Consider the following 23,024-nt stretch of genomic DNA (forward strand, 5'->3'; position numbering starts at 1 on the left):
TATGAAAGATAAAGGACAAATGTATATATGGCTCTGAATGTAAGATGAAAAATTCATAGCATTTAGAATTTTTGTTAAATGCAAACACCATCTCTGATTTCTATTTCAGACTGTGAACAAGTACAGCCCCCTCTGTGGCTTCAGACTTTAATGAATGCTTGCAAGCAAGCAAGTGATTTCAGTGTCCAAGGCGTTACTATTTCCCTTGTGATGGACTTGGTTGGATTGACTCAATCTGTTGCTCTTGTCACTGGAGAAAATCTCAACAGTGTGGACACCGCTCAGCCTCTTAGTCCAAACCAGGGAAGAGTGGCCGTGGTTATCAGACCTCCTCTTACTCAAGGCAATCTGAGATACATGGCTGAAAAGACGGATTTCTTCAAGGTACAATGCGGCATCTCACTAATGTTTTTTGTAGATTTTTTTTCTTGGCTGGTGATTGACAGTCTTGGCTACTTTACTGTTCTTGGTCTGGTAAACAAGACTTCCTTGTGGAGTGTTTTGGTAATAGTTGTAATCCGTGTTGGACTCTAAATGGAAATACACAGTGGATTTTCCCACTCTGATTGTTTTGCTGACTGCTTGGGTGAAAACACTTGTTTGAAACTGTATTTTGAAAATTTAAATGAAGACTGATCATATAGCATCATAAACTATTAGGGGCATGAAATGAAGGTATACATAACGTAGGATTCTGATAAGCCACACTCTGCTTTGAAGCTACGTAAGAAATAATTTATAAAAGATAATATATATATAATATATTACATAGTAAGCTATAGCTAATAGAAGTTTATTTCTGGAGATATCTGAGTTCCATCTCTTAGCAGGATTTTTTGTGTGTAGTTAGTCATTGCAGCGTTTCAAACAGATGCATAAGTTCATACAAACAAAAAAAACAGGTTTATAGATTGCCTATATGGCTGTCATATGCTGTCATCAGATGTAATGTCTCCCATCATTGCAAAGAGCTCAACGTAGTTTAGAACAAAACAAGGCATGATACTCATTCACTTGTCTCTCTTGCAACTTCTGTTTTCATGTCCAAAGCATATAGCTTTAACTCTTTGGGACCAGTTGGGTGACGGAACTCCCCAGCATCACCAGAAGAGTGTGGAGCTCTTCTACCAGCTGCACAACCTCGTTCCCTCTTCTAGCATTTGTGAAGATGTTATTAGTCAGCAGCTGACTCATAGAGACAAAGTAAGTTGTTCGTGTCGTTGAAAGATGACTAAAGTGTATGGTTATTCATAGAGAACTATATTTGGAAAAAGGATTCAGTGCCTCAGTGGGTGTTGTAAATAACTTCTGTATTTTAAAAATGTTGCATTGTATTGGTAATATTCTTTCAATTGTGAAAAGTGTAATCTTTTACTTGCATGCAGAACATCAGATTTATCCACCCTGACACTGACACCCTTTCCTGTATTCCCTCTCACAAGAAATCTTATCTCTGTATTTGATCCCTGTTTTCATGATATCCTGCAGTTTCACAAACCTATAAAAAGTGTTTGCAGTGGTAGTAACTGAATTTAGATTTTCTGTATTCCATGCCAGTTCTCCTGACCACTCTTCTCTCCCTGCACAGCTTCTTTATATCTAAGCACTTTATTTTGCTGTGCCCTTACCAACTGTAGTTCAGCCTTCTGGTGTGCCCTCTATTTCATCTGATTCTTGTGCCTTGTTCTAATGCCCTCTGTGCCTTTCTGCTTCCCTTCCTCCATAAAACTTGGAAAAGTTTTTATTGTTGCTCTGCTTCTGCCACTTTTCTTGATAGCGAGGTTGGATTTTTGTCTCTCAAGACAGTGATGTGTGGTTCTCTCTCTTTGGTGAGAGGTGCCCTCCTTAACTGCCTTTCTTCTTGTCACCACCTTCCTTATACAGTATGAGATTTGCTTTCAGTTCCTTTCCCTTTCTGTGAGAAACATCCTTGTGAGTCTGCTGCATTTGATATGGTTACTTTGCTGCTTCTGCCTTGATATCCTTTCTCTTTTAGGCAGCAGTGAATTTGTTTTCTTTTGTCCTTCTGACTATTCATACGTTATCTGATTCTGGTTCTTTTCTAAGAATAAATGTAAATAATAGACAAAAGAGTAGCTTGTAAGTGCAGATTCCAAGAGCTGTGCTATATATTTCTGAGCTCCATCTTCTGACACTTCTCTTGGTTAATTATTTCCAGCTAAAGTGTTCCTGTGGGATTCGTTTCCTCTACTGGGAAGTAGAGGACTTGCAATAAATAGATAATTTCAATGGAGAGTCTTCTGCACTATTTTATTCTTTGATCTCATGTGGCCTCTCTCTTCTGTAGTAATTTGTCATTAAAAGATTTGAATTCTGAGTGTTCACTTGTTTTTCAGTTCCAGAGGGCTACTAATAAACTGCTGTAGCAGTAATTGCTAGCTTTCTTTGCATCAATGTCTGGAAAATATGGTGCTTGCCTAATCTACACTAACTGACATGGCAGCTGGGTTGTGAGTTGCCTGTGCATTTCTTTTCAGTATGCTGCTAAAACTACTTTCCATCTCTGTCTCCTGTCAACAGCCATGGCCTTATACTTTGAGTAAAACCTTTTGAGTGATCAGAGAGCTGCTTCTCTGCCTCTGTAATAAATATTTGGTTTCTGGTTATTACTTTGTAACTTATGCTGTCTCCTGTTCTGCTGCCACAGGTTATTGTGTTTGCTCATGACCCAACTTGGTAGATTTCTCCTGTTCCTCATTGCTCTTCAGAAGTCTATTGGCTCACTGCTGACTGTTTTTTAGAAACTAGCTTGGCTGTTGTATTGACAACTTCTTCTTTGCTGTCAGTTTAGCTAGTGCAAATCAAGTACTCTTTTCAAAAGCTTTTGAAGCTGGACGGTGCTTATATCACTGACTATTTCTTTAATGTCTATGATATGTCTATGTCTGTGGTCCCATGATAGAAAATAGGGCTTCTCAGTGTTAAGAGACACATAGACTTTATGCAGGAGATCTTGTCCCTTATCAAAAGTTATGTTCTGCTGCCCACTATATAAAGCACATGGTTAGCTTTTACTATGGTTAATAGATGTCCTGTTTGTCATGGTGGGTACTTTTTTCCCCTAGAAACTAGTTTTAGATGGTGGCTGTCAGCATTTGAGTTGAGGTCTTTGTACCACTCTAAATTTTAAACATATGAACTGTGTTCACAGCCCCAGCAGAATGAATGGTAGGAAATTACTTCCTTACATGCTCTGACAATTCATGGCCATGTCATTTAGAAGTAATTGCCTTTTTGCCTTTCTACCAGAGAGTAACCAGATCAACAAAAGCAATTATGAGCCAGTTTGTCAATCACTTCAGTTCACAGGTTGGCATGTTTATAAAGCTGCTAATGATTTATATTGTGCTGGTCTGTGGGCTGCTGTGACTGCCGATGTGGCATTCACTCATTTCTGTCAAACTTACTGTGAAGACAGTAACTTCTTGCATCTTACCAGTATGGATTGCAAGGACTTACATGGAATCATCTGCATGTGTTTAAGAACTGGAATTTCCACTCTCTATTCAGCAGACATGAGGGAATTGTTTTTGGACAACTGTTTGCAGTGTTGTTTTTTTTGTTTTGTTTTAGAAGGTTTTTTTCTAGATACAGGTCATGCTTTCTTTTCCTTCCAAAATTACTTTGTTTCTTTTCTTTCTTTCTTTCTTTAAGTATACCTCTGATGTGATGTATCTTCTATCCGTTCTGTAACTTTCAGATTTTTTTAGCTTTTACTTAAAACTTGTGTTACTGTGGCAGATATCAGTTGTGTTAGCTGTTGCAAAGCCTCTTAGGCTGCATGTTGTAGTTTAAATCTGGAATTATGCCAGATTATCACAGTAGCATTAATTGTTTGGTTTGGTCTCATTTTGATTAGAGGTAAATATACTTACCTATTCTTTATAAGCACATATTTTAAAAACAAACAAGTGAAAATCTTCATCATCTTGTCTCTCTTTATCATTCAGTAGCTTAGTTTAAACCCTGAATGTACTTTAATTTTGCTTGATGCTTTCCTCAGTGTAACCATTCTGATTTTCGTGCTTTGTTCAATCCTAGTGCTTAGTAGCTTCCTTGTCTCATGGATAAAGCTGTCTTTAACAGATGTACCCGTGTATTATAGTGCAGCATTTACTATTGTTTACAGTTTTGCTCAATAACTCTTTCCTTTGATCAGCCACAGTAAAGAGATGAAGGCATAAAAATTGTTAAATACCAATTTCACCATTAAACATTCTCCATGTTATTAGCAGTCATAAGAAGTCAGCTGCTGCGGTAACCATGTCCTTTTTGTCACAACAAAGCTGAGTTCCAAAGCAAAAACTGGCATTTTTATTGATAAACTGTTCTCTATCTAGCTGGAGAATTCTTACGTCTCTCTTTCTAGTCAACCTATTTTCTTTCCCTTGTTTCCTTGGTTACTGTATTTAATCCCATGATTTCAGACACTACCAGCTGGTTAACTATCTATAAATACTTTTTTCTCTGTCTGCCACTTTTCTCTGCGTCTGTATCCTTGACTGTTCAAAAAGCCCTGCATGTTTCTTCCTTCTCTCTCCTTATGATCTCTTCTAGTGCCTTGGTATAGATAAACTCCATGAAAACAGAGACGTGCAACTCAGGAGAGTAAGATCAGTATTGCTCCAGTTACAACATTAAGTGTGGCTTGAAAAGGTTTTAAGTACATGGAAACTAAAGCAGCCAAGATCTAGAGGGAGAGAGAGGGAAGAATCTTTAATGTTGGTAATTGTTGACAGAGATCTGTTGTTGTCTATTGTTCTTACTATTTGAAAATAGGATATAAACATGCAGTTAAAAGTATTTTTAATAATTTATTGACATTTTGTAGGCTGCTGTATAGCTCTGTTTTTGAGTTCTTAACAGAGGCTGATGTATCTTAACAGAACCAACTTATAATTTTGTTCACAGAAAGTCAGAATGGAAGCTCATGCAAAGTTTGCAGTGCTATGGCATCTCACCCGGGACCTTCATATTAACAAGTCTTCTTCCTTTGGCCGTACCTTTGACAGGTTGGTGATGGCAAACATGATCCAGTGAAAGATTGAGGCAAAATTATTTAACTATGTCATAGTGGCAGCATATAGTGTCCAGAACTTAGAGAAATACATTTTACATTCTGGTATCAGACCACCTTGTTAGAAAAAGCTGAATGATCTGGACTCTGGGCTAGTCTCATCTTCCTAAGCTAGCACAAACACTGTGGGAAAATGCATGTTTAATTTTTCCAGTACATACTTAGCTGTAGGAAGCAGAGTAAAGAGGTTATTTTTTTGGCTTGACACTGTCACTCATTGCAGAAGTGGTAATAAATTTTGTGTTTAGAGTTAAGGAGCTTATGAATACTGGAGGTTATAAAACAGTAAATTCAGTCATATACACATATTGTTTTTCCCCAAGTCTGGAAAAGAAGTCTGGAAAGGATTTGTTGGTTGAAAGGCTTTGAGTTGTCAAATACATTTATCCTTCCAGTTCTTGAAGAAAAGATCTTTGAATAAGTTATCTTCTTGTCCGTGCAGCTATGTGAATTGGCATTTTAAGGTTTATCATTTTATGCTGCATTAGTACTTATAGGCAATCAAACTTTGCTATGCTGGTAGCTGTACAAATACTGTAACACTCTGTACTACTATTACTACAGCAGCTGTGTTACTGACTTTATTGCTAGTTTTTCCTGGCAATTTCTTCATCAGGCTGTACTAAAATATAGAACTTCACGTTGCACGCTGGACACGTTGCACGTTGTACATATCTACATTCTGATATGTAGAAATTTGTCATATATCAGAATGAAATGGGATTAAACTGAGTCCTGTAGAATATGTGAGGTTCGTTCTTTCTGTTCTAGATCTTTGTTCATCATGCTGGACAGCCTTAACAGCTTGGATGGTTCTACATGGTCAGTGGGACAAGCCTGGTTAAATCAAGTACTTCAAAGACATGATATTGCAAGGGTTCTTGAACCTTTGCTCCTACTGCTTCTTCATCCAAAAACTCAGCGAGTTTCTGTTCAACGAGTACAGGCTGAATGTTACTGGACTAAGTCTCCCTATCACCCTGAAGAAGAAAATGAAAAGCACTTTATGCAGAAGTTCAGCTGTGCTGATGGTGTGTACACAAGAATACTCTAGGAAGTTCATTAATGAGTTTATTAATTTGCTATTTATATGCAATATTAAAAATACAGACTTTTGTTTAGCATAACTAGCAAAATAAAGTGCTAGAATGGCCACTGCTTCTATGTGCTTTTGTGCACTTTTTTTCAAGGCTAGGTGTCACAGCCTTGAAGTATCTTTGAAGTTTAACTGCCCTCAGATTAAGACAGTATACAAGTATTTCAATGCAGAGCATATTATTATGTCTTACAGACTTCAGTAGAACTTTATGACCTGAAGTTTAACCAAGAAATTAGATTTTTTTTTTTTTTTTTTTGGTGAATTAGGAACACTGATGTGGGGCTGACTGAAAACATACTGATTAAGTTTGAAGGTGTTTGCATGTATTCTATATTGTTAGTAACATATTAATAATTCTTTTTTTGTCAAAACACAAGTAGATAAGACTGCATAAGGCTTCACAAGGAGATTATGTTTTGTTAAGGTCTACTGCTAAAGTATTTTTGGCTTGCTTATGTGAATGTGTGACTTGTTACTTACTGTTTTTTTTTTTGTGTTAAAGTGAAAAGGAACTATTTACCATACTGTTATTTAATTTAAAGTCTTGATAATAGTTTAAATTCTAAATATAAACGCTACATTCTGTTCTGAAAAACAAGATACCATGTAAATAGTTTTTTCATGTTTTTCTTTAAGCATTTTCCCACGTGCCTGTAAGCCAAGGACAACTTATTATACCTAAAGAAGGCAATGAAAAGCAGCTTGTTATGGATGAAATGGAGAACTTCAGCCTGACTGTCAACCCTCTGAGTGACCGGCTTTCCTTGTTAAGTACTAGCAGTGAGACCATTCCAATGGTTGTGTCTGATTTTGATCTTCCTGACAATCAGGTTGAAATACTGCAGAGTTCTGATTCTGGCTGTTCTCAGTCATCTACTGGAGACAACATCAGCTACGAGGTGGAAACAGAAAGCCTGAGTGCTCAAGATAGCTCTCAGACTCTGAGAGAAGACTCGCCTGATGAAATTGTGCAACAAGTCATTACTGACCTTATCTGCAGAGTTGTAAGCAGTCTTGGAGAAGAGAATGACCCAGTTAAACACAGTCTGCACTCCGAGGATACTTCATGTAATTTCAGTCCTTTGGATAACCCCGAGGAGATGACTAAAAGTGAAGATCAAAATATTCAAAGTAGCCAAAGTAGTTTGCTTAGTAATGACAGTTCCCAGTTATTGTCAGCCTCAACTGAGACTGGACTTGAGAGCTTAAGAGACGAAATTTCAAGAAATAACTCCTCACCCTGTATTGCAGCAAGCCAGCAATCCCTGTCAGATCTCACTCTTGCTTCCACAGAGTCCAAGTCCAGAAAGCGGAGCCACAGCAGCATTCAGTTCAACTTCAAAGGAAAACTGCCGGAAAAAACGTCAGAAAAAGAAACAATTGTTAAAGAGGCTGGTAAGCAACCAGGTGCAAAACCTAAGGTGAAAATAGCCAAAAAGAAAGATGAAGAGAAGAAGAAAGCGCAAACAGAAAAGCTTAAACAAACAAATGTCTTCTTTAGTGATGGCCTTGATTTAGAAAACTGGTACAGCTGTGGAGAAGGGGAAATATCAGAAATAGAGAGTGATGTGGGGTCCCCAGGAATGCGGAAATCTCCCAACTTTAATATCCATCCCTTGTATCAACATGTACTGCTTTATCTCCAGCTGTATGACTCCTCAAGGACATTGTATGCTTTTTCTGCAATTAAAGCAATTCTGAAGACAAATCCCTCAGCTTTCGTAAGTGCTATCTCCACTACCAGTGTCAACAATGCATACACTCCTCAGCTCTCACTGCTCCAGAATCTCCTAGCCAGGCATCGGATATCTGTTATGGGCAAGGATTTCTATAGTCACATCCCAGTTGATTCTAACCATAACTTTCGGAGTTCTATGTACATAGAAATTCTTATCTCCTTGTGTTTATATTACATGCGGAGCCACTATCCAACTCACGTTAAAGTAACCTCACAAGATCTGATAGGAAACCGTAATATGCAAATGATGAGTATAGAAATTCTGACACTTCTCTTTGCTGAATTGGCCAAAGTTATAGAAAGCTCTGCAAAAGGCTTTCCTAGTTTTATTTCGGACATGTTATCCAAGTGCAAGGTTCAGAAAGTGATCCTGCATTGTCTGCTGTCTTCTATCTTTAGCGCACAGAAATGGCACAGTGAAAAGATGGCTGGAAAAAACATAGTGGCCGTAGAAGAAGGTTTCTCTGAAGACAGCCTTATAAATTTTTCTGAAGATGAATTTGACAATGGCAGTACTCTACAGTCACAGCTTTTAAAAGTGCTTCAGCGGCTGATTGTGTTGGAACACAGAGTAATGACTGTGCCTGAGGAAAACGAAACAGGCTTCGACTTTGTCATAACAGACTTGGAGCACATTGGTCCCCAGCAGCCGATGACTTCTCTTCAGTATTTACACTCCCAGCCAATAACCTGCCAAGGCATGTTTCTCTGCGCAGTGATAAGAGCTTTACATCAACACTGTGCCTGTAAAATGCATCCTCAGTGGATTGGCCTTATCACTTCCACTTTGCCTTACATGGGAAAGGTTCTTCAGAGGGTGGTTGTTTCTGTGACTCTTCAGCTCTGCAGGAACTTGGATAATTTAATTCAGCAATATAAATATGAAACAGGATTATCTGATAATAGGTAAGTATATCTAGAGGTGTATAATCTTTTTAAGCAAATTTAATTGTGTTGAGTTACTTTGCTGCTGGATGAGTTCATTGAAAAATATATTTTATTTTAGGCCTCTCTGGATGGCGTCAGTCACTCCCCCAGATATGGTTCTTACTCTATTAGAAGGGATTACAACAATAATTCATTACTGCCTGCTAGATCCATCTACACAATATCATCAGGTAAATTTACTTGGGTATCTGAGAAGTTCCTTTGCAGTATATGTCAAATTAAGGACTGTAATTGTATAAACGTGCTTCTATTAGGTACTTGCACAAAACTGAAGGTCTGAGTGAGGAAAATAATAGCCATGTAGTAATCTTGGTTGTAAATGTGTTTTTCATGGATAGCGTATACATCTCAATTAAACGGAACAATAATTTTCTACTAATTATACTTCTAAGAGAGTATTCTTAGACTTTTCTGTTGTTATCATTATTCCCTTGAAACAATGAAGTAGGAATTCCTTAACTTTCGGACCTCTAAAATGCAACTTTTTAGAACTTCATTACGACTTCATTGTGGAACTTTGCAGACTGATGCATATCTGGCACTTTCTGGCTGGATTATGTTCATCACGCAATATGTCAAAATATTTTCTTTCTGCTTCTTTGGTATATTCACAATTTGTCTTCAGTCAAGCAATGTTTTCAATTCTGATATTAAGAGCATAGTCTCTTTTAAGAATTTGGCCCAGATTTTACATGAAAACTTTTGTTCTGCTGTCTATCTTGGTTTTGTCATTTTTGTTCTTATTCCCCTTTGCCTTCCATTCATTTGAAAATAACTGAGAAGTGTTTATTGTCTGTGCAAGTAAGTAATTTTGCTTAATGTATTTGTTAAACCTCAGATTCTGAAATAATTATATTTTGCAAAGGTGTAGGCAGATGATACAAAATTGATTGCTGTAGCCATGAGGTACCACATGTTCAGAACATGTTCCGTTCTGAATGACTGAGAGTCAAAAGATTCTTTAATCTATTATTATTTGATAAACTCAAAGCCTGTAGTACTGTAAAAATTACCGAGAAGCTGTTTTGGAAAAGAGTCCTGGTTTAAAGCTTCCATGTACATTGTCTCAATTTACACTATTTTACTAATGTTATTTGTGTAGATATTTAATGCTGTTCTTCCCCTCTTCCCTTGAAATGTTCTAGCTTTTGGTTAATGTAGATCAGAAGCACTTAATTGAAGCACGCAATGGGATCCTGTCTATCCTGCATATGATCATGTCTTCTGTGACTTTGCTGTGGAGCATCCTTCACCTTGCAGACTCTTCAGAGAAAACTACTGCTGCCGCTGCTGCATCCATTACCACTATTAATCTTGGGTCAACAAAGGTCAGAATGTCAGGGATAATATTGTTTACATGGTACATAAATACCTTCATCAAACTAAATCCAATTACATTCCCTTAAATGTAAATTGACTTCTAATACATTTGTCCTAATCTACCCACCCACCTGAGAAACAAGACCCAAGAAAATGGGTGTTGACTCTGCTTTTAAACGTAAATGTATCAGCTAACAGCAAGTCTCCCATTTGCTTTCTACAAAGAAAATTAAACCCATCCTGAAAAATACTTGAACCATTTAAGCCACACTTTTATGCCTCAAAATATGTAAAATGCTCATGTAGAATCATAACAAAAGAGAGCTGTCCTCTTAAAACGCCTTGTATTCAGACAGTTTTGAACTAGTTCCTTTACTCATTCAGTGCCCATACTGTGATATCCTTACACATGGGGAAATAGCCCTGCAATCACAAAGATGAGAATCCGAGAGGGGGTCAAATATTGAGACTGTTGCCTAGCCCTCTTATTAGAAGCATTTCAAACTTCTAATATTCCACATTTTAAAATACAAAATTGTCAGTTAAATCTGAGATGTTTTAAAATATTATTTCCTAACAGTTATTTTGAATATTACCAGGTACTTTTTCAGATTATGCCATTTTACGTCATTTTCAACATTTGTCATTCAGTTTGGAGGAGTGATCACTTTTTTTTTTTTTTTTAAGACTCCATGTCTTTCCACAGACATTATCCATGGTCATATTTGTGCTGCCAGTAGGGCTTCCTACTCAATGAAGTAGGAAGTAGGGGGTCTGTACTCATGGATGGCATATGATGTTATGCTTCTTCAGTGAAAATAAGATAGGCTTTTTCACTCTGGTTCAATATTAACTTTTCTGTAAATCCTAGGTTTTCTTTAGTTTGCTGAAATCCATAATATTCAAAAGAGCATTCAACATATGCTGTCCATGAAAACGTCCTTTTTAACATCCTTTCTAATGACAGCAACCACACTGTTGGCAATTGTATGAAGTGCATAGTCAAGATCTAGTATCCCATGTAACAGTCTTCTGAAAGATTAGACAATTCCTACTCAAATATATCAGACTAACATAGAAATGGCTTTCAGGAAACAGATAAAATTGCACTTTTCTCTGAAATCTTCCTGTCATAGGAAACAGGATGAAGAACAGGATGAGAAGGTGGCTTATGAAATAAATGCCTAAAGAAATCTGATGTGTTTAAAAAAACATGATGTTAGGAGTTTCAACAATGAATATTTTAGTCTTACAGAGTAGCTTGTTCTTTCTTCTGTGTTTTTTTTTCCCTACTACTTATTTTTTTCTCTCACTTCCTATCCCTATATTTCTCTCATTTCCCATCCCTATTTGTAGCGTACACATCTTTCTTTCTTCATAATAATAAGCACTTGATAATTGTTATATCTACACTTACCCTCTTTCCTCCTGCCTATACATACCCAGTTTTGCTTCTTCTCATAGGTCATTTTCTGTATCACTGATCTGTCTTATTTTTTATAGTTTGAGTTTTCTCAGCTTGTGTACATATCTTGAAGTAAGGTGTCCAAAACTGGACATGGTACATGGTATCTTCTTTCAGGAAAAATATTTTATGTCTGTCATGATGTGCTGCTATTTATGAATGCCTTTTTCCACTTCCTTGCAAAGTCAACACAGTGAGTTTGTGATCCACAATAATCCAACAATTCTATTTTTTCTTTTTTTATGCAGCACTGCTATGTTAAATAGTTTCTCATCCTGAATAGCTAGTTGTTTATTCCCTACCTTTACATGCAAAGCTTAAGCTGTTATTGCTGCTTATCTTTTTCAGGACATTTACCCATTTTGTTAGATCACCTTGAGTTCTGTACTTTTCTATATGTTGCTTTCTACTTCATTATCACTTGCAAATTCGTAAAGTACATTTTCTTAGCTGTTCTGAATGTAATGCAGGGATACTTAACTAAAAGTGTATGTGTTCCTCCATATTTCAGAATTTGAGGCAGCAGATTCTTGAACTGTTGGGTCCAATTTCAATGAATCATGGTGTTCACTTTATGGCTGCTATTGCATTTGTATGGAATGAAAGAAGACAAAATAAAAATACATCTAGAACAAAGGTATGCTTATACTGCCATGGTCACTTTAAATTGCAGTAATAGCTTTAAGTGATATGGAAGCATTAAGGATAAGATTTTGGCATTCCAGTGAATAATGCATATTATGAAATGGAAAATATTTATGTTGTATTTTTAATTAGCAACTGTACTGTTGGGGAGTTACCAATTTAAAACTGATTTTATTTAAAACCTGTTATTACTTCCCTGTACCTTTCTAGAATCTAGGACAGTGTGTGCCACCAAAGTTGCTCTGTAGCAGAGTAATAGAATAATGATGATTTGTGCAGAAGCTTAGGGACATGAATGCATGCTAAGTATCTTCATAAATAGTCAAGATTTTTGTACATATATATTATTTGCCACAGCTGGTTAAAAGCATAATTTTGTTGAATAATTTAGTTCGCAGTGTTCATATTCAGATGTTAGTTTAATTACTATGCTTTTTACTCATCTAGTTTTTGCAGAAATAGAGTATTTGCTGCCTTTTTGCTTTTGAAGCCACAATTATAAATTTGACCTCTCTGCATATGAATTATACTTCAGGCCTTATTTATGTAATTATCTCACACGTTGCAGCAGATTGTGTATTCTTTGCCTCAGCACCCTCCCCAACCTCTATAATGTATCTCTTTAAGATTATACTGTAAGTTCAGTGATGACTTTGTAGGAGCTTTCAACTTGCATCATGCCCTGGATAGAAACAACTTACATAAACTCTTGTGTAACATCTCACATATAGCATGTTGTATTTGAAGATAAGGTAAACATTTCACAGAAAAATGTGTAGTGTTTTGTGAAGGAGTGTGTTTCCAAGTTGGAAGCCATGTGGTCAAAGTTCAAATTGTAGATGACAAAGCTAAACTGATGCTTCCAACCTCGAGTTTCAGATTTTCAGATTTTTGTATGCTTACCTGCTTGATTGCTTAAGGTTCTTTGACTATTTTATTGAAATATCTTGAGCTAACCTGAAGACTACCACAAAAGTAGTTGAAGGCAACATCTATTCTTAAAGGAAGCTTTAAGAATTATTTTTACTCTCACTCAAAAATTTGTCAGGATACTCTTCTTCACTTGATAGAAATCTGCTCATTAAGAGCTTTCTTAAAAGCATCACTACCAATATAGGCAACTTCCTAAGATTGCTTTTATATTCTGTAAAGACACATGGCTCTAAGAGGCATTTTGGGTCTAGATCCTCTTTATCCTCCATAGTAGTAGGTCTCTTTCCATTTACTTAAGAAAAAAGCCTATAAGGCCATTCATTGTAATTTTTGGTATAGGTATTGTCTGTGATGGTAATGTGACATATGTTTATTCTTCTAGGTTATTCCTGCAGCAGGTGAAGAACAGCTTCTGCTGGTTGAGCTAGTTCGCTCAATCAGTGTTATGAGAACTGAGACTGTTATACAAACAGTGAAGGAAGTTTTGAAGCAGCCTCCAGCCATAGCAAAGGACAAGGTATGAAAACTGTAGAAGTGCTACTGATTTATTAAATGTCTTACTAAAGCTTAGAACACTGATGTACATACTTGGTTGGCTTTGTGCATGAAATAATTGTATACCATACTTAGTGTGAAAATTCTGAATATCTAGTAGATCGGTGAGCTTTTGGAGGGAAGTCATGTAAGTCATTGCTGGTTTTGGAACGACTGCAGAATCTTGTTTACTGCTTCTGAACAAAAGTGTTTTGTGGGGATGGCTTCCTTACAAGAGAGAAACCCTAGTATAAGATTGAATTTTCTTTTGGGTGGGAAAGGGAAATGAGGAAAAGAGGAAGAAACAAAAGAAGAATAACTTCATAAAGAGATGCCTTATTGAGGGTTCATAATACCTTGTTAATGAATTAATTTACATATTCAGGCAATGCAGTAAAATAGTGTTTTCATTTTTGCTCTAGCAAGTGGGGAAGGTCTTTTTTTTCTTCCCTGTAACAGTTTTCATTTTTTTCCCCAGAAACATCTTTCACTGGAAGTCTGCATGTTGCAGTTTTTCTATGCTTATACTCAAAGGTAAGTCAAGAAGTTAAACTTTATTCCTGTCACCAAGAAGCAGATGAACAAACTGGATTTCTTTTTATATTTTATAACCCTTAGGAAGAGAAATGGCTTGTGTACTATAAATCATGAAGAAAGATTGGTTTTGAACTGTAGGTGTTATAAAGAAGGAGATTTTTATAAAGTAAACAGGGAAAAGGAATTCCCGAATTCTGCAACACCCTTCTTCCCTGTCTGAAAATTTTTCAGGAAGTCTCCCTACTGTGTAAAGAAAGCTGATCTTACTTGTACTGTAACTCACTGCTACCACTCCAGCCTTTGACTGAAAAGCACATCTTTTGAGTATACTGTTCTTCTGCCTTCTTTCTTTTCTTAATGGCTTGATGTAACCATCTAATATTAAACAGAAAAAAAATAAAAATCTGTAGTAGTGTTGATTAACAATATCTGACAGGTAAACTGTGAGGTAAAAAAGTGAAGAATGCTGAGGGAGATGATGCTATTTTCATTGCTGTCATTGCTGTCTCTATTTTAGGATTCCAGTGACCAGCTTAGTAGATAGCTGGGCAGCACTGCTGCTTCTCTTAAAGGATTCCATCCAGGTTGGTCTTCCAGCTCCAGGACAATTCCTCATACTTGGGTAAGGGTTCTTGATATCTGCAATTTCTAAAGAAGCTCAACATAAGTGTGTGAAATCGTACTGAAGTGTTAGTGTGTTGACACAAAGATAAGTGAAAAAGATCTGGAGATGAATCCCTGTTACCTGTGTTCTGTTTCTATTAGCGTCTTCTCTGAGGAATGGTTATAGAGAGAGATGAAATTTTTTATTAGAATATTACATAAGACAAGATCCTTATTACCTTACTGGTTATTGGAACCATTCAGGCTCTTTAAACATTAGATTTAAATTTCTGATTTTACTTATTTAATAACTAATAATGCCTAATTTTGGTATATGTAGATTTGCAGCCCACTAGAAAGGATTCATGTCTAGCACAGAAGCTGTTTGTGGAGTATTAGAAATAACATGTTGGATATGTTTTTCTGTATAAAGCATCAAGCACCGTTTTCTTGAATTTCTGGAATTTAACTTCACTAGAAAATTGTTTCTAAAGATACTTGAGTATATTCCAGTAAAATATGTCATAAACTTCATGGTATAATCAAAACTAACTTGCAAATGTATTTCCTAGAATATTGATAAGTAGTAGTGACATTAAGGTTTAGTAAATAAATACTGGGCGTATAAATTTCTTCAGATTTGTCATGGCTTTCAAAATTACTGGTTACAAAATTTACAAAATCCCTATTTGCTTCATTTTTTTTTCAGTGTTCTGAATGAATTTATTATGAAAAATCCGAGCCTGGAGAATAAGAAGGACCAAAGAGATCTTCAGGTAAGATTTTTTTGTAGGCTTTGTTGCTTTAAAAATATTGAACAATAAATGCCTCGTTTGAGAGAATCATATGAATGACAAGGCAGTACCCAAATTATGTTCCTTGTAAAAGTGTTTTTAAGCAATTAGTAAGTGCTAAACAAATTTTAAATGTTTATTGTTGGCATGTTGATTGTTTAATTTAGTGTAGTTTCTGAAGGAAATTGGACCTATGTGCTGTCCTTCTCCATTCAGCCCAAGGACTGGTGCTCAATTTTGAGCCAAGTCTGATGGAAGGTGTCCTAAAGATATTACTTTAATTGACTGTTACATAAAAGAAGGATAATTAATGCCCCCCTTGAGAGAGAAACAGCAGCTGGACAACAGCCAAGTGCTGCCAGTTTTCCAGCAAAGTGGGAGGGAGGTTTAGAGGGAGGTCATGAGGTGGGGGAAGAGAGAGAGAGGGAGATGTTAGAAAGGTGGTCACAAGTAAGACGGTAGTGGGACTGGAAGGCAGACTGAGGAAGAGACAAATGTCAAACAGGTTGGTAATAATACTGCCTATATTGAATTTTCTGGTTGTGAAATAATGGAGTCTTGACTGCTTCATTTGATACTTATTTTCCTCAATTAAATGCATATATTTTTCTTATTTTACATTTTTAGTCTGGAGTGCTTTCTGTAAGCAGGGCCTTGCCTGTTCTTTTAATTTTCTGTCAGTATTTTTCATTCCTAAACTCTTCTTAATGTTACTGTGTTTTCTGAATTCTTTTCTCCTGAGAACAATGGTTTGAAAAATTCTAATGTGGGGCCACCCAGTGTAGTTTTCTTGCTAATTTATAGCAAATAAAATAGGGGTCCTGTTGGTGTTAAAATCTTAGAATTTATTTTGATATGTATGTAGCAGCACCGTATTACAAGCTCATATTCAGATTGGCTTGTTCCCAAATGCTTGATTACTAACGAACATTATTCCTGTTTAACAAGCAGATGTGTGTAGTTAGATGTGTACGTGGTTCAGTTCCAAGATGATGTAATAATATCTTGTTGGAAAGCATGCAGAGCCAACCGTGAGTTAAGCAATTGTTCATAGAATATAACTTCCTTAGCATTTTCCAGATACTAATTGTGTCTGTGGAGTAATGCTTAGATATCTTCTTAGATACCCTTCTTAGCTATTTTGACATTTATTTGTCAGGAGGTTGCTACCACAACCAGATGTGTGCTCAGAACTGTGGTCAGCATATGTGGTAGGAAGGATTTTATAAAAACGCTTCAGTCCTTCAGGATGTGATAAACACTTACAGATTTTTGTTCTGTTGACTTCAAACCTTTTCTTGAATGTACTAGAATTATCGTATATATCAGTTTTGTCCTCTGGAAAAGCTCTGTAGTAACTTCTACTTACTTCTACTTGGTAATCTGTTGAAGATGATCTTACTTTCTGTGGAGTTCGTTCTTCATCGCTGGCAATATTGAACAGAAGAGATTTAAAGCAGTTCTATACGTAATTACAAAGAGATTTTCAGAAAATGTGTGTCAGGACAACAAACGTAGCCGTTCTGCACAAAGTTCTTAAAAGCTTGTTTATTTGTTGTTTTTTTTTTGTTTTGTTTTCCCCTCTATCAGGATGTAACACACAAGATAGTGGACGCCATAGGAGCAATTGCTGGTTCTTCCTTGGAGCAGACTACTTGGCTAAGACGAAACTTAGAGGTCAAGCCTTCCCCCAAGATTATGGTTGATGGAAACAATGTAGAATCGGATATTGAAGGTGACTTCATTTTCATCTTTTATTGGAAATAAAACTTTTCAATAAACATTAATTATCACACCAAAATGAACCAAGAAGGTAACTTTGTTAATTGAATATTTGTATTTGAAAACATTAAAAATGCTTTGGTATTGTTGAGGCATTAGTGCTTTATGTGGTATGTATGGCAAAGTCTGTGCACATTCAAAATATACACTGTTAAAGTATGCCTGCAAGGTGAATAATGGCTTAAGAAAATTAACTTTGAACTTTTTACTATTATTATCTTCATTTAGACATGTTGTCTCCAGCAATGGAAACTTCAAGCATAACTCCTTCTGTTTATAGTGTCCATGCATTGACCCTGCTTTCTGAGGTAAATACCTCCTCAAGTGTAATAAATGCTGTCTTATAATAATCTTTTATATCGTGGAAAGCTTGGGGAATGAGCTTTGCTGGGAAACAGTGGTATGAGTGCATACTGGTTCCTGTCATATAACAATAAAACTTTGTTGTTAAGATAATTATAAATATTCAGTGAGATGGATGAGAAGAAAAGTGTGCCGTTTCAGATGTGTAGTACAGGGAACTGTTGTGGTGACCCACTTCATGTGTTTTAGTTGTATGTGTTATTTACTGCTGATAATCACAGTCAATCTGTGGATTTTTTTTTCTTTTCTAGATTGCTTTTTAGAATGATTTGTCCGAGAGTTAATGCTTCTGTGTTTTTAACCTCATTTTGTGTTAACAATTAAGGGATATTTTTACTTTGGATTTTGTGTGGTACCTGAAATTTGATCACCTCTATCATAAACTTGAACATTCAATGAAGGACAAAATACAAAAAAATAAAAAAATAAAATAAAAAAATGCTGTATAGTAAATAACAAGCAGTTTGGGAATTCATGATAACGTAAGTTCCTCACCTTTTGTAGGTTTTGGCTCATCTCTTGGATATGGTTTTCTACAGTGATGAAAAGGAGAGGGTTATTCCTTTGCTTGTAAATATTATGCACTATGTTGTTCCCTACCTCCGTAATCACAGGTATCTTTACAATTTATTCAATTTGTATAGATCTCTACTACCAATTAAAATTTGTTGTTTGATACTTCAGTTGAAATAGGCATGATAAGGATTAGATATCTATTAAAACTTTATGTAAAGCAACAATTTTAAATTGTTTCCTGTTGACTTCTTTTGTTTAGCGCTCACAACGCTTCCAGTTATCGAGCCTGTGTTCAGTTATTAAGCAGTCTCAGTGGGTATCAGTATACAAGGAGAGCATGGAAAAAGGAAGCATTTGACCTCTTCATGGATTCTAGCTTCTTCCAGATGGATGCTTCTTGTGTTAACCAGTAAGACCTTCCTTTTTCTGCTTATATCAGTGTTTGTTTCAAATTTTACATAAACCTTTGAACGCGACAGTGTATGATGTGGTCCAAAACTTCCCAACAGGTCTCTGTTGAGAGAAATTGTAGTGTGTTTTAGATTACCATTTAAATTATGAAACTTACCTACCTAAGCTGTATTTCTTGTGCAGAAGTCTGTTTTTTCAATTTCAATATTTTTCTGAAGTATTTTCTCTGAGAAAAAGAGGTAGACATTTTATAGTTTCAGATCAAACTGCACCAGGTAAATAGTACCTATATTGCAGAGAGCTCAGATTGCAAATTGTAGCAGAAATGGACCTGTATTAGTTAAAAGAGCAGAAAAAGCTTCCTGTAATTATTTCTTGCTTTTCTGATTTGTATATAATCTTTCTCTTTTAGTTGGAGAGCTATTATGGATAATTTGATGACACATGACAAAACCACATTCCGAGATTTGATGAGTAAGTATTTATTGATGTAGTAGTGACTTCTCTCCAAGGGAAACAAAAAAAAAAAAAAAAAAAAAAAAAAAAAAAAAAAAAGAGGGGAAGAATAAGCATCTTGAAGAAAACATTTGTTCAGTGTTGATTTGAATGTGTTTAAATTATTCGATGTTTTTCTGTTTTCTTCAACTATTTGTTTCTAGTGATCTGTAAATAAGATCTCTTGAAGTGAGAGAATTTGAGACCATCCTGGAGCACAGTGAATTTTGCCTTTATGACACAGTTCACTAAACAGAGCAGATTTTTATTTTTTTTTTTACATGTGACACTGAACTCTGCTTAAGGAAAAAAATGATTCTGCGCATTCAAAGCTTATGAGCATCTGTACCTGAAAACTGTCTTTTTAAAAAAGGTGTCTGGTCTGCCACCCAAAGACCCACAGCTATGCTGTGTATAGCTATGAGTTTTCTTTCAATGTATATTTTAAATCTCTATTGTTAAAAGCACAAACTGCAAAATAAGTATCTTCATAATGACTGCTTTTAAGCTATGTTCATGCAATGGAAGTAAGAGTTATTTGCTACTTTAAGTGGAGTGGAAGGGAAATTTGATGTTAGTCTCTGTGCTCTTCATTTTGTGTTTCAGCACGAGTGGCTGTGGCTCAGAGCAGTTCGCTCAATCTGTTTGCTAACAGAGACGTAGAGCTGGAACAGCGTGCTATGCTCCTCAAGAGATTGGCTTTTGCAATTTTTAGTAGTGAGATAGACCAATACCAGAAATACCTTCCAGATATACAAGGTCAGTAAAAATGTAGCAGTTCATGGAGTTTTGGAATCTGATTTTTGACTGAGGAATATTTGTATCACAGGGTAACAGCAGGTAAATTTGTCCCCCAGAATATCTGTGTGCAGTACTGTTTCTGTGGTTGAAGACAAAACTTCTGCAGATTTTGTTCAGAACTCATTCAGTCTGAAATGGTTACAAAGCACGTGAACTTTGATTAGCAGTTCACTTACCTAGATTATTTCACTGATTTGTCATTTTATACCTTGGCTGATGTCCCTGGGCACCTGAAAGGTGCTTTTTGGCATGACATCTGCTTATACCTTGAATGTTCAACTAGGGATAAATACGAAGGCTGACCTTGAAGAGCTTTTGAATTGTTGACTTCTGTAGTGCTTTTTTTCTGCTTTTCTGATTGTATGTCCTATTTATCACTGAAGAATATCTATTCCACTGACCTTTTTAAATGAAGAGATTGGGAATGAGATCTGTTTGATTTTCTAAGATGATGCAAATAGTTACAGCAGCTTCTGAGGTATATTGTCTGCTACTGCTGCCAAGATGAATACAGAATCACAGAATTTTCTAGGTTGGAAGAGACCTCAAGATCATTGAGTCCAACCTCTGACCTAACGCTAACAGTCCCCACTAAACCATTTCCCTAAGCTCTACATCTAAACGTCTTTTGAAGACTTCCAGGGACAATACCTTGGTCTCTTCCTCCGTATAGAAAGTCAGATGCATCATCTTTCTCATTTCATTTGTTCCAGGACTTATTCTTTGAAATTTCTTTCCCCAGTCAGTCAGTAGCTGCATTTACTGTGTTCAAGATACAAGATGCTTTTCAGTGGTCTGAACTGCAAAGTGCATGTGTTGGCTTGACTGATAAATTGCTTTGTTTGCCTCAGTGTTGAATGCTTATAGTTAAATGTCAGTGTCTTATCCCTGTGTAAGATTAATTTACTGTGATGATGCAGCCTTTTAATAATATATACTCTAGCTGTTTGAGCCCTTTTTGTTTTATTTGGAATCTGTTAACTCCTCTTTTTGGAAGGAGTAAAACTGCAAAACTCCCAGATGCAGTATTGCAGTAATGTGGAGAACTTGACTGAAAATACACAACTGCTATGAAGTTTCTTGCTTTTGTTCCTTGCTTAGTGAAGGTTCCTTTCTCAGTGGTTATTTGCTACAGCTTTATTCTGTCAATGTAAAAGAACATACTGAAGCAATGACATGGCAGATACTTTTTTTTTTTTTTTTTTTTAATTAAGAGGGAAGAAAATGCAAGTTGGAATTATTCTGAACTGAGAAAACCTTCTTGGCTTTTTGTTTCAGAAAGGCTGGTAGAAAGTCTCCGTTTGCCACAGGTGCCCACCCTTCATTCCCAAGTGTTCCTGTTTTTCAGAGTATTGCTCTTAAGAATGTCCCCGCAGCACCTTACTTCGCTTTGGCCTACCATGATCACTGAACTGGTGAGTTGCAGTTAGCATACGTGATTTGGAAAAGTGGTGCAACTTTGAGATACAACCCAATTACACAATGTTTAAGAAAATTTCTTCTTGATAGCATGCATGTAACTGAAAGCTGACTTATTTTCATAGTCCGTGTGTCTATTTTTTTCCCAGCCAAATAGAACACATTAGCTTATACTACTGAAGTTCAAATGTCCCCTGAGTTAAATTTGCCTTTACTTTTATTGTTCCATACTGACTCCTTCAAATTCTGCCCATGTACGCGTACCCAATCCAACATTGCCAGTCCCTGTGGCTGCTTCCTTGCTCATTCAGCCTTCTTCCTCCAACAATGAGGCTGAGAAGCTCCTTAAAGAAGGAGTCAGAATCCATGCTGTGTTGGCAGTTAGTGCTCATTCAGATCACATTGTGACTGAAATATTGTAACTAGCTTTATACAAGGCTCTGTTCTCAGCTTTTCTATTTCTCATTTTACTCTGCCTAAGACAGGAGAAACACCTGTTTTCAGAGCTGCTAGCCTCAAATGTTGACCATTTGACATGCTCTTCTGGGTTTTGGGAAGAGGAATGGTGGAGTGCTTGGTGCATCCTGTGGTCCATTTAGCCCGTTAATGAAGTACTTTGTAAGGGGCTGGCTAACACAAATTACAAATCAGAATAATTGCTGTTATTTGTTTGATATCTGTTGGTGCCTACTGTAGACAACTAACCACAGATTTAAGCAATAGATGAGAAAAGCTGTATATAATATTTTAAAAATCAAGTGCATTTTTTAGCAGTATCTGCATTGAATTTTAAGCCTGTTAATAGTGTAAGTATTGGAAATCCCATTTACCCTGTGCTAAGAGCTGGGAGCAGCATGGCTCTCCTATCCTTGTGCTGTCCCCTGGTGTTTATGCAAGGTGCAGCAGTCAAGGAACTGCTTCTAGCGGGCAGCACTGTGTTGTCTCCAGGAACTCACACCTGAGCTTAACTGCTTCTTTGTGATTCTTTATTCTCATTTCCTTCAGGCCTTGCTCTCTGCTGGGCTCCCTTTCTAAGAAGTGGAAGGAATTAGCCTCTGAGAGCTTCCCTGGCCATAAGAGAGCCAGGTTCTTGTGCTACTTGAGCTGTACATGAGGGATGAATTTCAGAGTGCCATTGTCCACTCGTAGTTCAGTGGGCATCATCCAGGAATGGAAATAAAGCTCCAAACAATAGTTCCTCTAAGGCTTATTACTCACACTTCCCTACAGCATTTTCCTGGGTTGCAGTCTGTAAAAAATGGTATTAAAATACAGCATTTGATCTTCAGGTACAAGTATTTTTACTGATGGAACAGGAGCTCACTGCAGATGAAGACATTTCCAGGTAATTTACGAACTTCCTGCTTTTTTAGCTTAATACCGGTCTCTTGGCACATTGATGGACAGATGAGCCATTCTTCAGAGTAGTTTGTCTTAGAAACAATTGTCAAGCTCAAATGAAACGGACAAGTGAAGAGTGTTCCAGTCTGACTGCAGTACCAGGAACACATTGTTCAGGGCAA

General features: G+C 36.6%; 1 protein-coding gene across 9 annotated transcripts in view; it reads left to right on the forward strand.

Annotated features, from left to right (window-relative positions):
* Positions 1-23,024, forward strand: part of DOP1A (DOP1 leucine zipper like protein A) — a 61,747-nt gene that overhangs the window by 32,985 nt on the left and 5,738 nt on the right. For 8 of the 9 annotated variants that reach the window (XM_084513827.1, XM_084513832.1, XM_084513831.1 and 5 more), the window contains 20 exons: positions 110-384; positions 1,051-1,203; positions 4,933-5,033; positions 5,870-6,129; positions 6,834-8,841; positions 8,942-9,053; positions 10,029-10,211; positions 12,180-12,305; positions 13,629-13,763; positions 14,259-14,314; positions 14,835-14,939; positions 15,630-15,696; positions 17,305-17,449; positions 17,725-17,804; positions 18,364-18,473; positions 18,635-18,784; positions 19,199-19,260; positions 19,888-20,040; positions 21,361-21,497; positions 22,791-22,846. In XM_084513827.1, the coding sequence (XP_084369953.1) occupies positions 110-384; positions 1,051-1,203; positions 4,933-5,033; positions 5,870-6,129; positions 6,834-8,841; positions 8,942-9,053; positions 10,029-10,211; positions 12,180-12,305; positions 13,629-13,763; positions 14,259-14,314; positions 14,835-14,939; positions 15,630-15,696; positions 17,305-17,449; positions 17,725-17,804; positions 18,364-18,473; positions 18,635-18,784; positions 19,199-19,260; positions 19,888-20,040; positions 21,361-21,497; positions 22,791-22,846 (4,474 nt within the window). Of the gene's footprint in view, positions 1-109; positions 385-1,050; positions 1,204-4,932; positions 5,034-5,869; positions 6,130-6,833; positions 8,842-8,941; positions 9,054-10,028; positions 10,212-12,179; positions 12,306-13,628; positions 13,764-14,258; positions 14,315-14,834; positions 14,940-15,629; positions 15,697-17,304; positions 17,450-17,724; positions 17,805-18,363; positions 18,474-18,634; positions 18,785-19,198; positions 19,261-19,887; positions 20,041-21,360; positions 21,498-22,790; positions 22,847-23,024 lie in introns of those variants that run through there. The other variant, XR_014691205.1, reaches the window with a different exon arrangement.

This window comes from Aythya ferina (genome assembly GCF_964211825.1).
Source record: "Aythya ferina genome assembly, chromosome: 3".
Lineage (NCBI taxonomy): Eukaryota > Metazoa > Chordata > Aves > Anseriformes > Anatidae > Aythya > Aythya ferina.